Source organism: Malaclemys terrapin, chromosome 8 (assembly GCF_027887155.1).
Source record: "Malaclemys terrapin pileata isolate rMalTer1 chromosome 8, rMalTer1.hap1, whole genome shotgun sequence".
NCBI lineage: Eukaryota > Metazoa > Chordata > Testudines > Emydidae > Malaclemys > Malaclemys terrapin.
The window spans coordinates 51444808-51459845 of record NC_071512.1 but is presented as its reverse complement, the minus strand read 5'-3'; the positions used below and the strand labels follow the sequence as shown (position 1 = coordinate 51459845).

Genomic DNA, 15038 nt, shown 5'->3' with positions numbered 1-15038 from the left:
ACAGGTGTGATGCAAGCCACCTATATGCCGCAGCAATGCACCTCAGCCCAGCTAGAGGGCAGCCGGCCGGGCAGGGCAGGTGAGTCTCCAAGTCTCCCATATTTTCCCCAGGTATAATTCATTTTCAGTGGGTTTGCACTAGTGGTGGGTTTGGCCTCAGGTCTCTTTGCACCTACCCTTACATGCATTTGGGGAAGGGGGGCAATTTTCAAAAGTGCATATGTGACCAATGCACCTAAATCCCATTGGCCGTCATTGAGACAGCCTCCTAAGGATGTACATCACTTTTGGAAATGGGCCTTGGGCTCCTAAGTCACTCAGGGCCAGATCTTTAAAGGTATGTACATGCCTAATGAAATTTTCAAAAGCCTCTAGGATCCTAACGTCCGTTGAAATTAATAGATGTCAGCGAAAATCCAGCTAGGAGCCTAAATACCTTCAAAAGCTGGCTCTTCGACATTGTGTAAACGTTACCCTTCATGTTTCAAAACCAGCTTAAGTTAAACTGCTGCAACTTTCTCTTGCAGACAGGGCCTTCAATCAGTGTTTAAAGAGATTTAGCTAAAGCGGTGCAAAGCCCTGTGTGGACACATTCAGTTCTGTATAAAGCAGGCCAATGTCAGTTTGGCTTAAACCAAGTCGTAGTCTGTCTAATTTAGGGGTTTATACTGCTGCCCATCACCGGAGTCTGAGAGTGTTACCTGTAATTAGCCTGGTTTACGCTGACATCAGTGTGTCCAATTTAACTAAATCATTTTATTTAAAAATTACACCTTAAAATTAAGCCAGTGCCACTTTCTCATGTAGACAAGTTTGGCTGAGATTTTCCAAAGTGACTCGGGCCTCAGAAGGCATCAACGTGTGGGTGGCCAGTTTGAAATACCTTTCGAGAGAGTGGGTGCTCCGCCTCACACCCCTTTTCAAGGGTCTCTAATGGGGCGCATGAAATCTGAGGCACCCAGAATCACAGTTCCCTTTTTAAAATCTTGGCCCTCACCTAAGACCAACAGCTCACGGCAGCAAAATGGAATTCAAACTGTCTAGAAAACCCAGCAAACAGAAAAGCAACTGAGCCCTCCAACCCCTGTCTGGGGATCCCGCCTTGAAGGGAGAGTTCATGATAACTCTTCAACACCACTACCCTCCCTGCCTTCAGAGCCCCATGCCTTCCTGTTCACCACCGAGACACATCATTGCCAGATGTGGTGGCTCCATGCAGAGACATCAGACACTGCTAAGAGTACCTGCAGTGCGTTATATACATGCCTTTCACACACACACCCTTTCCTCTTGTCACAACTCCAAGATGTCCTATGCTGCAATACCACTCCTGAGTTTGCCCTCTGTCTACACCTGGGGTACTTCTCAGTCTCCTGCCTCAACGCATCTCTCTCTGCTCCTGTACTACAGAGTGGCTCCCTTTTTGCTAAGGTCTTGTCTACACACAGACATTGCCCTGGATTAATGTAAATCGGTTTAGAAACAGATCAAGGCCTGGTCTATGCTAAGAAACTAAGTCAGTATAACTCCCTGAGCAACTCAGTTAAACCAACCTAACCCCGGGTGTAGACAGCGCTAGGTCGACAGGAGAATTCTCCCGTCAACCTAGCTGCGGCCTCTTGGGGAGGTGGATTACCTACGCCAATGGGAGGTAGCATCTTCAGTGAAGCGCTACAGCAGAACAGCTGCAGTGGTGCCACCGTAGTGCTTTGTGTGTTGACAAGCTCTTAGTTAAACTGGCGTAAACCTGTGTTGACATACTTATATTGCCTTAAATCTGGCTTGTATCAATTTCCCTTTCACCTGTCAATTACCTTTAATTTGCAAGTGCAGGCCAAATCAATACAAGCCAGGTTTAAACTGATTTAAGAGGGTCCACATGCAAGGATGTATTGGCTCAACTAAACTGGTTTGTAGACCTGGCCTGAGACTTACTTACAACCAAAATTGTGCAAGCTTCTCTACACACAGACCAATGCATCTCAAGTTCACAGCACCCTCTGCCATTGCAGTCCTGTCTTTCTGTCTATTGCATATCCGACCTGGCCATCACCCTGGTATCTAGGCATTATGTACACAAATGAAGGAGCAACAGTGATCTGGAAAGCTCATACTTTCTATCCCTCCACAGCCATCACGGTTCTCCTCTTGCTTATGTTCCCTGGGGAAGTCGTAGCTGGGCGGTCTGTGGTCCTCTCTATTTCAGGGAGGCCTGTGCATGTGGAGATGTGGAGGAGGAGGAGGAGCCACTCATCCTGACCCTTTGGAATATGTTCAAGGAAAACAAGCAGACCCAGGTTAAGTAGACCCACTCATTCCTGCCAGGTCTCATAAACAAGCCAGCCTTGTGGTCAGCAAAGGCTGCTAATACATCTCATATATGACATCAGCATGGATGTTCCTTGCATGTACAGGTCACCCGCTGCCATGCTAAAACCAGGCACGCCACCACTGCACTTCAATCCCGACTTATAATACCTCTTGATAATCCAGGCCAGCAGCTCTGCCCTTGCACCTGACCTTCAGAGATTTCAGCAAAGGCAGGGCCAAGTTAAAGAGGAATTCTGACCCAAGTTTTGGAGGCAATGACATGGAGAATTACAGCTTAGAAAATAATCCACAGCAGCTGCCTGTTGTGGTGTTTTCAAGAACTGAGACAAAAAGAGAGGGGAGAAAAGGGGAACAGAGAACAAAAGCTGCTATTCGCATAACTGATAATCCAGGCTAATGCTAGACATGTGTCCCAGAGGAGACAGGAACTAGGACAAGGCATGTGTATTGGGCATTCCACAGTGGAAGGGACGAGGTGAAGTAGTAACGCCCTGGGAAGGCAGGAAAATAGAGCCCAGCCAAGACAGCAGAGTGCTGGGGACGCTGCAAAAGAGGGAGAGAATAATCAATAGTCTCAAGAGCAGCAACGGGGAGAGAGCAGGATCCATGCTTAGATGCGAGGAATGAGGCATCTTCAACTCCTAGAGAAAGGTACTCTGGATAGGAGGAAAGCCTGAATGCCTCCACGGCAGAGAATAGCGCTTGCTAATGAAAGGTGGCTGTAGATGGGAGGGTTTTTTTGTTTGTTTGTTTTTTGCTTGGGGCAGCAAAAAAGCTGGAGCCGGCCCTGCAAATGCGATGGTGGAATCTTTTCCAGCTGCAAAATTAGAATGTAGCAAACATCTGAGCAGAGTAAGGGTGGTTGGGAAAAGTGTTCATGGGGACAGTGGAGAGTCAATAGGCAGGATGTTGAGTGACGCCTGGTAAAAGAAACCAGATCAGAACAGCAAGTGATAGTGGGATAGACCTTCCACACATGCTGGCAGTAAGCACTGATTTGAACCATCCCCTGTCAGGGGTCCAGCAAGTGCTCCCTCCCCCGCCCGCCACCCAGCCATGAGTGAGTGGTGTCAGCATGGAACAAAGATGTAGGGTAGGGTTACCATATCTAACAAATAAAAAAAGAGGACCCTCCACGGGCCCTGGCCCCGCCCATTTCCCCACCCCTAGCCCCGCCCCAACTCTGCCCCTTCCCCACCCTAACTCCGCTCCCTCCTCCCTCCCACTCCCAGCCAAGCGGAAAGGGCTGCCCGAGCGCTACCGGCTTCACGGTTTGCCGGGCAGCCCCCAGACCCTGCGCCCCCGGCCGGCACTTCCCCAGCACAGCTGGAGCCCGGGAGGGGAAGTGCCCAGCCAGGGGCGCAGGGTCTGGAGGCTGCCCGGCAAACCGTGAAGCCATTAGCACTCGGGCTTTGGGCAGCCCCCTTGCCTCCGGACCCTGCACCCCCAGCCGGGCACTTCCCCTCCCAGGCTCCGGCGGCGCAGGGTCCGGAGGTATGGGGGCTGCCCAAAGCCCGTAGCGCTCGGCTTTTAAACAGAGCCAAAGAGTCGGGGAGGAGCAGAGCCGCCGCGGCCGGAGGCTCTGCTCCTCCCCTGACTGTTCGGCTCTGTTTAAGAGCCGAGCTGCCCCAGCGCTATGGGCTTCAGGCAGCCCCCATGCCTCCGGACCCTGCGCCGCCAGAGCCCGGGAGGGGAAGTGCCCGGCCGGCGGCTGGGGTCCGGAGGCAAGGGGGCTGCCTGAAGCCCATAGCGCTCGGGCAGCTCGGCTCTTAAACAGAGCTGAAGAGTCAGGGGAGGAGCAGAACCGCCATTTTCCCGGGCATGTTCGGCTTTTTGGCAATTCCCCCCGGACGGGGGTTTGAGTGCCGAAAAGCCGGACATGTCTGGGAAAAAGAGGACGTATGGTAACCCTAATGTAGGGGGAGTAGGCAGAGGTGAAAGTAAGCCGGTACGGTATGGTACGGCGTATCGGCAAGAGCCGGTACGCCATGCTGGACTGGACCAGCTTCTCTGGCAGTGATTTAAAGGGCCCTGGGCTCCAACTGCTGCAGGGAGCCCCGGGCCCTTTAAATCACCGCCAGAGCTCCGGCAGCCGGGCTTGAGTGAGGATTTAAAGGGCCCAGAGCTCCAGCCCCTGCCAGAGCTCTGGGAGTCCTTTAAAGGGCCCTCTGGCCCTTTAAATCGCTGCCGGAGCTCCAGGGCTCCTGCAGCCAGGTTCCCGCGGTGATTTAAAGGGCCCGGAGCTCCATGGGGGCTGGAGCCCCAGGCCCTTTAATTCGCCCCTGAGCCCTGGGCCTCCGAGCTGCCTTTGCAGCTGGTAGCTCCGGGGTGATTTAAAGACCCTGGGGCTCCCAGCCACAGCCGGAGCCCCAGGGCCTTTAAATCATGAAAGGCCCCACCTCTTCCGGTTGAGGCCACGCCCCCGCTCAGGACTCCAGCGTAACGGTAAGTCCTTTCAGTTACTTTCACCCCTGGGAGTAGGGCAACTTTAGCAGGGAGCTGCAAGGTGGACGGGAGTGGGCAGAGGGGAAATTAGAAGGTGGAAAGAGGGAGAGGAGAAGTTTGAAGGGGGCCACAGAACGGGCTTGAAGTGTGTTGTGGAAGCAGAATGAGGGCGAAGTGGGAGAGGTGGGTGAAGGAGAATGTGGATAGAAGCCAAAGGAGTGGTGAGCCTGAGGGGTGAAAGAAAAGAAAACCAAGTAATAATACAAATAATAATCATTCATCTCTGGATCTCAGCATGCTTATTATTCCATGTTTACAGATGGGGAAACTGAGGCACGGAAAGGGCAAATTGCTTTCCTTAAGCCACACAGTGGTGCCCTGTCCCCTGCACTGTAAGGCCTCCTGCAGGAGAAGGGGAGGAGTTGAGAAAATGCACAGGTCATGGGAAACCAATCCTCTGGGCCATGAAGAGGCACAGCCTGCTACTCCCTAACAAACAAACAAACAGACTGCTAGCAAAGCGAGAGGGGTAGCAATGGAGTAATGACTCAGCCCAGGTGGGCCATGCTGGCAGGATTCATGGGGGGAATCACAGCGAAGCCAAAGCCCAGGAGTCACCGACAAAGGAACAATCCCAAGTGCAAAAGAACCAGCTAAAAGGGGAGAGTTCTGAGGGCGTGGAGATGCCAGAAGGACTAAGCAAGAGGGAGATTCAGGCCTAGAATGACTAAGCCCGGGTGACCTCGCTTAGCAGGTAACAGAGACAATGTGAGAGATCCAGTTCTGTTATCTTCCTCCACTACCGCCTATAATATCTTCAGGTAGGGAGAACCCCTTGTGACGTTGTGCAGTCTATATGGTTTTATAAAAACATGATGACAAGTGAATATAATGCAACTGGGATATGCTTCGTGCAAAAGGTCTCTTGTAAGGTATCATTACAAAGCTCATAATCTACTGAGTGTGATCATCCTATTTGTAGAAATGTACCACTCTTGTATCTAAAACTAGAAATATAAAACATAACTCTGAGGGCCTATTGTAATTATGTAAGGTATGGGCCATTAATGATGGTTTGGAATCTTGATGACTCCCATTAACCAGTACCATTGTCTGCAGATGGCTGTGCTTACCTGTTAGTCTTCCTGTATATGTGTGTGCTGGCAAGTGGGCAATGAAGTCTTGCAGTGACATGTGATCATGTCACCTAAACTGGAATCCATCTTTAACCTGGTGCTTTTCCAGTGAGGGGGGTTGGAAACCCAGAGGGACAAAGGGTTCCCACCTTATGCAAAAGATATATAAAGGGGTGGAAGAGAACAAAGGGGGAGAGGAGCCATCATGAAGAATCCCCTAGCTATCACCTGAGCTGGAACAAGAGCTGTACAAGGGGAAAGAATTGTGCCCAGGCCTGGAAGGTGTCCAGTCTGAGAAAAAACTTACTGAAGCATCTCTGAGGGGGAGATTATCTGTATTCAGTTTGATTAGGCATAGATTTGCGCATTTTAGTTTATTTTGCTAAGTGACTTACTTTGCTCTGTCTGTTACTACTTGGAACCACTTAAATCCTACTGTCTGTATTTAATAAAATCACTTTTTATTTAGTAATTTACTCAGAGTATGTATTAATACCTGGGGGAGCAAACAGCTGTGCATATCTCTCTATCAGTGTTATAGAGGGCGAACAATTTATGAGTTTGCCCTGCATAAGCTTTATGCAGGGTAAAACGGATTTATTTAGGTTTAGACCCCTTTGGGAGTTGGGCATCTGAGTGCTAAAGACAAGCACACTTCTGTGAGCTGTTTTCAGGTAAACTTGCAGCTTCGGAGCAAGTGATTCAGACCCTGGGTCTGTGTTGGAGCAGACTGGCGTGTCTGGCTCAGCAAGACAGGGTGCTGGAGTCCTGAGCTGGCAGGGAAAACAGGAGCAGAGCTAGTCTTGGCACATCAGGTGGCAGCTCCCAAGGGGGTTTCTGTGATCCAACCCATCACACCCCTGACAACACCACAGGCACCCCGGGACACTATGCCAGTCCCGTCCTCAGGCTCCTGCACTGAAGGGGGTGGGGAGGAAACACTGAAGAGACCAAGAACTGGCGTAAGCTCAACATGCATGAAAGCACTGGCAGTGCCACCTGTGCCCAGGAAACTGCTCCTCCAACATGCAGACAGAGCTCCCTGCTGTGGACAGAGGGAGTCAATCAGACAGTGACTCAGAACCAAGGTGGAAAGGGAGAGTAGCGTTCGGCTGACTCAAGCCCTGGAACCCTGGAGCTAGTTACTGATGTCGGTGCCAGCAGTCATGGACGGCTCTCTCCTCTCTGCGTAACAACGGGCCCGGCCCCTTGAAAATCTGGCTAGCCAGGCAGGCCAAACTCGACACTTGCAGGCCAGAGAGCCAGATCCACACAGCTGCTCTGCTGGTGTATCTGCAGAGTACCCTGCCAGCCTCAACCTGCTGTGAACAGAGGGCATGGAACCCCTCAGAGGGCCGGCAGGCAGCACAATTAACACCATGTTTCTGTTTTCTTTTGTGCTGTTCGTCTCTTTTCCCCTCCTCGCCTCTCACCCAGCGCCTGCGGCTCCTACCACAGCAAAGATGCAGCCGCCTCTTTGGAGATGCAGGGAGCTCGTGCTGCTATGGCAAGCGCTTGCCAGACTAGTCAAAAAAAAAAGACATTCCAGCTGCTTTTCCTTGAGGTTAAGTGGAGTTTCCATTGGTGGAGAGAAGCTTTCTGAGCTAAGGTGGCGTTACGGAAGAGCATTAGGGCAGACGGGGGATACGATCCATAAATGCTCACAGTGGGCTGCAGGGAGGGGATGAACACCCGCAAGATCAAACAGGAAGAGAAGAAACAGAAAAGTCTTCTACATGCCCATAACTGAATCCCCTCAACCTGTAAACTCTTTCGCTGCCATTCCCACCTTTGGCCAGACACCTTTGGCTGCCATTCCCACCTCTGCAGGCCAGACACAAATCTTGACCGGCCTATCTAATACCAACCCCACCCACAGCACCACCCTGGCCTCAGAGAGTGACTCCTTCTCTAAGCAGGTCTGTGAGCCTCTCCTCACCAACCCGCCATACAAACCCAGCTCTCATGTTTTCATTCCAAGTTCTGATCTCCTGATCCGCCTCAGCCAAGCCCAGCACCATCTCACAGCTGTTTCGCCTCTAAGAAAGGATTCGGTGGCCTAGTTCATAGTGGACAAGTGTCTATATTACAAACGTTATCAACGCATCAGACCCTTTGTTGGCAGCCTCAGTAAAGAGGCCCAGAATACATTGCACCATGGAGACTGAACTCCCCTACCCTGCTAGAAGGGCTCACTCAAGAGCAGGACAGAGGCAGGGTGGTGGGGCGAGGTGAGGGAAACCTGGCCTAGCTGCTGTCACTTGTGCTGTACCTGCTCTGTTGCAAAATAAAGGCCCTGTCGTCTCCAGGGCGGGTGGGTCAGCACCTTTCACCAGCATTAAATTCACTAATGGCCCGTGAAAAAAGGAGTCCTTAAAAGTTTATCAGCCATGCTCCCGCCACAAAGCTCTTCTCCTCTCTTTCCCCCCAAAACACCTCTCTCCACCAGTGAGCAAGGCCCCGAGGGAAGACATAGTTCTGCACAGGTGCAGGCTGGGGAGCTTGCCCTGGTCTTAGGATTCCTGTGGTCATAATCAGACTGGTCTGGCTACCTTTGTGTGTGGCAATAGTGCCACCCTGTGGCCAGCAGGCACGTATTCCCTGCAGCCAGATCTCCCAGGGGGTTTCTTGGACAAATACCAGGAGGAACTTTGCTGCTATGGTCTCTTGAAGGGAACTAAACACCGGAGCCCTGCCAAGTAAGGCTGGGAATGTGAGAGAACAGCAATGGCTAACTCAACTGGGAGGAATGGAAACCCCCCATCCAAACCTGCAGAACAACAGTGGGATGCAGTGGGGAGGAGGGGGTTAAAGGAACCCTATGAGCTCAAGATATACCCCCAAAGAATCTTTTCACTTGTCCTTGCTTCACCTAGCCCAGAACCAGTTGACGAAAGGAAACATAGAAACTAGGTAATAGTTTGGATCTGGTCTAGATTTCGGTCTGAACTTCCCCAAAGTTGAGTGGCGTTTGGGGCTATGGGGAGGTTGTTTCAGACACATCTCTAATTCAGCCAGCATACGGGTATTTCACTCAGGAGATCTCTCTGCGATGGCCAGTGACTGGGTTCATTTAACCCAAAGTGTCACCATCAAGCTGTCACCTACCACAACTCAGACAAAACACAGCAGCACAGAAAGGTGGAAATTAGGTGAGGTTCATTTCCTACGCGTACATATTATTCTTCAGATGTTCCTAAATGGCAGTAATTTTTTTCAGTAATGACAATAGTTATAAGACCAGAGGAGTATGGGAGAGAGGTCAACTTGGTCTGAACTTAATAGGGATAAGTGGACCAGTTTGACTACAACAGAAATTGATCCCAACCTTCACCCAAAACTGCTTAGAGGCTCAAAAAAACCCACACACAATGACCCAGTTTGATTAACTTTCCCAACCATTATCCTTTCATTTCCCCAGTGCCCCTACTCTTCTCTGCCCCCATTCAGGTCTGGAATTTCCAGAACACCAGGAGAAAGGTTTGTCTCACAGTATTTCTGGCCTGACTGGAAGTGAGAAGTCACCAAATCTCCTGAGGGACTCAAGATTTCTCGACCAATGTTGCAGACCGAAGAGGTTTGCATAGTTCCTGCAAGGTTTAGAGATGCATCCAACCTTTTTGGCACTTATTGGAACTGAATCTGAACTCCAAATCTTTTGGGTTGACCTATCATTTAAGGTTAGGGACAGACCTCAGATACCGGAGGGCATGTCAGGTCCACATGTTCCCAATGACTCCTTGATGGGAAAGATTAATAACCTTGTTTCCTGTTTCAAGGTATCACACCATCCAGCTAGTAGCTGCCAGGTGTTTATCCCATAAGGACATACCTCTACTGATCAGTCCCAGATGCTGTTTTCTATTCAGTACTGGTGCCAGCAGCAGGTTAAGTAATTCTCAGATATGTATTTCCCCAAGGGTCTCCTCCAGGAAAACTCCCAGACCACACAGAGTTGCCGTCTGGAGCGAAATCTCGGAGTCTGACAAAGGTTGGGCCCAGCTCCCCATAGCCCTGCACCCTGTGTAGCTATTTACACTGGTACAAAATAGATGTAAAGCGTTACCAAATCAGAATGGTAGGTGATCTAAAGCCACTTTGCACAGGGTGCAGGGCAGAGGTGCCAATTTGAACCAAGTCTAAACGCTGCACCTTTAGTATCAGGCAGTAGGTGCTTTGAGGGATTCTGCTGGAAAGTTCTGCTGGCTCTGGATCAGACAGCCAGGATTGTATTTTATGACCGGCATGGTTTGGCTCGCACAGTTGGATGTCTCTTCACCTGCAACATCTTAAACCACCCAGCACCTGCTTGCTCTGGATGCACAAGCCCAGTTTGTGGCTGGGGGAGAGGTTACCATGGGGCAGCCCAGGGGCACCCAGTTTGAAGAGATGGATTCATTAATCATGCCACTCTGTGCCCAGCTCTACAGTTGGACCTAAATGGAGTCTATTCATCTGCCCACTCTTCTCCCTAAGATGCTGGGGTTTCAGATCCAAGGGAGCCTAGTTCTAGCCCATGCCTGGGGCTGGCGCTTGCCTCCCATGCAGCATTGCTCCTGGAGAGACCTTTCCCCTAGGGACCTGCACCCACTGGTATATGGGAGCTTATGCTGAGCAGGCAGCTCTCCCTCGTGCACTCTGTGGGGTTTGACCCCCATTGGCCACAGGTTGGCATGCACCCCACTCCCCCAGCAGAGCGCTGCGCTGGCACAGGGTTACCTCACCTGCTATGATGGCCGGGTTGCTTTGTCCTCCCTCAGGTTTCACCCAAACCTCGATGGTGAACTGGCCTCTGGGGACTTCAGGCAGGACCTCAGGCCGCACCAGCAGCTGCTCCCGGCTCCCGGAGAAGTAGAGGGCGGGGAGGCCGCCCGGAGGGGGGGAGCTTGGCCCTCCCCAGCCCGAGCCGCTGCGCCGCCGGGAGAGCTGGCGGGGCCTAGTCCTGGGGCGTGCGCGCTGGTGCAAGGCATCAGGCTCTCGCTCTTCCCACGTGTCCTCCACGCTCCTGGGGTACCGCAGCCGCTGCAGTCCCGGGCCTTCCCCGGGGCTCCACGCGGCGGTGGCGGCGCCTTTGCCCGTGGACCCGGTGCTGCTGGGAGACTCCCGGACGCCTGCGCTGCGCGCCCCCTCTCCGAGGGACTGTGCGCCCGGGCTTTGCGCGCCTCTGCCCGGGTAGAGCGCACGGGGGTGGTGCTGCGGGGTGGCCCTGGCTCGGCGGAGCTTGGTCCCTAGCCAACATCGTTCCCCCTCCAAGGAGCTCTGGTTCTGGTCCCTCCTCAGCGCCAGCGACTGGGGGTGTCTCCAGGCTGGGTCAGAGTCAACAGCGCTGAGCACCCAGGTAGCTAGGAGCAGGGGTATTGCCAGCAGCATGCTCCTGCGCACCCAGGACCTTGAGCCAACTGGGCAGGTGGACGGGGCCAGAGAGAAATACGCGGGCTTTTAATTAATGCACGTGGCGCCGCTTGATCTGCGCAGCGCTTCACCCAGCGGGGTCAGGGACTCGTCTCTCCCCGTTGGGATCCAAACCCAGGTGGCTCTCTGCCCTTCTCCACTGATCTCCTGGAGTCCCTGCTCTGCTCTCTGCCTTTCCCTAGGTCTCTCCCTTCCACTGCCTGCTCAGGACACACCGCTCAGGTTTGGTTTGTGGGACAGCTGCTGCTAGCAAATGAGCGCCTGGTCATGTTCCCACATGGCTCTCCGGCTTGCGCATCCCTTCTCAGGTTCACTTCACAAACTTCCCTTCAGCATCTTTCCGGGCAGAACCTGTCTCTGCTCCTTTCCCCTCGCCTTCCCTTTACAAGGTGTTCGTTGTTCTCTCTTCCCGCTCCCCTCGGGCTGGTCTTGGGATCACCCTCGGGGGGACCGAGGGGCACCTACAAACACGATCAATAGCCTCCCCCTCTCCACAGAGGAGTTGAGAGCATGCAACGCAAACTAGTGCTTAACTTCCATCATCGGGGCTTGTCTTCTGTTTGCAGCTCATTCCTCGGGTTGGTTTTTTGGGGCTCTTCCCTTCCTGTAGATGGTCCACGTTCTTTTCAGGTGATGTCCAGTCACTGTCTGGCTCTGAGGTCCCTGTGAGATCTGCACCCTTCTTGGGGTCCTGTAGGTTCCTGCGAAGAAAAAGAGACGAGGGCAGCGCATCAGATGCACTTATCTAGAAAGTCTGGCTCCCCCCTCGCCCTGTTTGTTTCCTTTATTTTAAAATGATGATGATGATTGATGTCCGATACACATCACTCCACCTCCTTCCCTCCTCCGCGTGCCCTCCTCCCTTCTGGAAATCATCACCTCCTCATATGGGCATAGCTGGATGCTGCCCCTCTTGTTTTCACTCGTGTTCAGCCCAGACAATCAATAACAATCCATCAATAATCTCGTCCCTTCCCCCTCCCGCTCCCGTTCTACAGTGATCCGGCCAAACTCTTGCTCAGAGACACCACACTTGCAACATACACACACATCCCAGTCTATCTCGCTTTTCAGTCCCATTTAAGCAACGCCTTTTTGCGACTGGTTTTCTTCACGCTTGCTCTTGAGAGCCAAAGCGGTCTGTAAGCTACTGGGGATGGGCAATTGCGGGGGGGGGGGAGCACAGTAATCATAATAATTAATTATTATTAATAATGTATCGCTAAGAGCTCAGCCGTGGTTATTCTGTGTGAAGCATCGTTCTGAGGTTGCATGAATCTCTCTCTCTTACTGGAAGTGCCTCTGAGACACTGCTAAAGCATCAGCTACAGACGTACAGGGACAGCACTTGAAATGAACAGGGGTCAGCCCAGGAACCAGACAGGGAGGTCTCACACGGGACGGAGGTAAACGGGCAAAGAGTCTTTCTCCCTGTTTTGCCATGTGATTATTCTTAGATACCGGCGATTTCTCACACTCCATCCCTGTTACACAGAGGCGCCCACACCTTCGCCACTTCTGTCCAGAGCTACAGGTAGCAAACCCGCGTGACTTCCCTTTGCTGGGCAATGTAAACCCCCTTCTTCTCCCTTGCTCTCCTGAAGTCGCGCCCAGAGAGCTATTTTGACAGCATGTCCCTCTCTTAGCGTGGGAGGTTTCTTTACATTTGCTAGACACAAACCCCACCCCCACCTCCAGTCCGTCCACCCCGAAATAAAACACCTCGTTTCGTGGAATGGGTGTCTCCAGGAGAGGCTTAAAATGCGCTTCCCAGAGCGTAGCAGGCACCATTGTGCAATCCGTACGCGAGCGGGGCTGAGGAGAGTCTTCTGGGTCTTCTTGGCTGGGGGTCTGTGCGTGCTCCCATCTCTGGTCCCACTCTCCGTGCTCTCTGGTCCCTCCGGGCTGCTTCCCCTCCCCCTTGCTGACCCTTAGTGGTGGAAACGGGCGCTCATGCCGAAAGGTGGGAAGAGGAAAATGCAACCCATGAGAACTGGGCGCTGGGGAAAGTGGATGGGTGGGAGAAGGGCAGAGACAACAAGCGGAGCGAGAGAACCAGGTGCAGGGAAGAATCGAGGGCTCCTCCCCCTTCCCAGAAGGAAGGCTTCTTAGCACTCCTTGCACGAGAAAGAATAACATGCTGGCTTGTCCCCCGTTTAAAATGGGAAGTGAGCTTGCACCACCTCCACTGTCCTTGCCTGTTATTGGGGATCACAAGCTGGGTCATTGCAGTTCAGCATCCATTCATAAGGTTTCAACAAGCATCTGCACAGGTCTCCAGCTTAGCCTCTTTCGCTCTCATTCCATTGCTCACCACTCGCCCGTTCTTGGCAGTTCAAAGAGGTTTTTTATTATTATTATTTTTAAAGTTGAACCATGTCTGTGCTTTCCTCCTCTTGTAACTTTTGCTGTGACATCATAGATCTGCCCGCCCTCTTTCCCTCTGCTCCTCCTTTCTAGCCCACCCCTCACCTAGGGGGAAAGAGAAAATCCCTTGTCAAGCGGGGGAGTGCTCATGTCAGTTCCAATGTGTGAAATGTACAAAGCCGAGAAACCAGGGTGCCCCGTTCCCTCCGCACCGATCCAAGCACCAGGCATCTCCCAATGATCCCATCTGTTTGACGTGCGGGAAGGTGGGCTGGATTCGAGTCATGGGGGCGGCGGGGGGGGACACCACAAAATAAATCCATACTAATCGATTAATTGCTTAATTTCACAACGCGCCGCCGGGAATCGCATCAAAAGAGACACACAGAGCGAGAAGTGCATAGAACCCACCCGCCGTGCCAGAGGAAAAGACGCAGTATGTGCCAAAGGAAACCCATTTAAAGCGAAAAAACAAAAACTTCAGAAGTCGTTGATTTGTTTATGAAGAGCCCGGTCCCGCCCTCACAGGAGCGCGCGGCTCTCAAGGTGGGCACGTTCTGTTTTGAAATCTCAACACGAAGGGATTCCCCCCCCCCCCTTCACCCCAAAGCACTATCTGTGGCGATCAGACTGGAGCTGGGTTGCCAACAAAAGCTGGGAGGCCCCTTCCAGGGTACCGGCTTTCAAACCGGCAAAGCTGCAGGGAATGGATTTAAGGATACACAGCAGGAGCTGTCTGCGTTTTTTTAAGAAGTGGGAGGGGGGAAATGGATAGGGAGGAATATCACTGTTGGAAAAACTCGAGTGATGAAAGGAGAAAGACAGCACATTTCTTCTCTGAGGACTGCTTAAGAAGTGTCTCATCCGGCAGGTAAATGTATAGGGGGAAGAATTAGAGCTCAGGGAGAAACCGGAGGACACACTCATATACAAAGCAAACAAAGACAGGCAGAATATTGAGACAGAAATTTAAAAAGATGGATCAGAATCTGGGAACCAAGAAAGAAATGAAGAAGTCAGAGGGGGGAAAAAGATAGAACAGGATCACGAAGAAACTAATTAGATTAAATAAAATAGAGATTGAGAGAGAGAGATTACAGGGACAGGGATTTTCAGTCATCAGGCAGATACAAAATATTGCAAATCAACCTTTGAAAGCTTTCTGTTAGTGCAAGGCAGATAATGTTACCTGTTGGCTTCTGCTTGTGTCTGCCAAATGGTCTGTCTACAGCATGCACTGGGCCATTGCCAGCAGTTATTGTCTAAAGCAGGGGTGGGCAAACTTTTTGGCCCGAGGGCCACATCTGGCTATGGAAATTGTATGGCAGGACATGAATGCTCACGAAA

At 52.0% G+C, this 15038-nt stretch overlaps 1 protein-coding gene across 1 annotated transcript in view; it reads right to left on the bottom strand.

The window, feature by feature from the left end:
• The window catches only part of PAPPA2 (pappalysin 2), a 170396-nt gene extending 159114 nt beyond the window's left edge, over window positions 1-11282 (bottom strand). Inside the window, exon 1 of the mRNA XM_054037937.1 lies at window positions 10637-11282. Coding sequence (XP_053893912.1) covers window positions 10637-11282 — 646 coding nt within the window. The remainder of the gene's footprint in view (window positions 1-10636) is intronic.
• Window positions 11283-15038: the final 3756 nt, after the last annotated feature.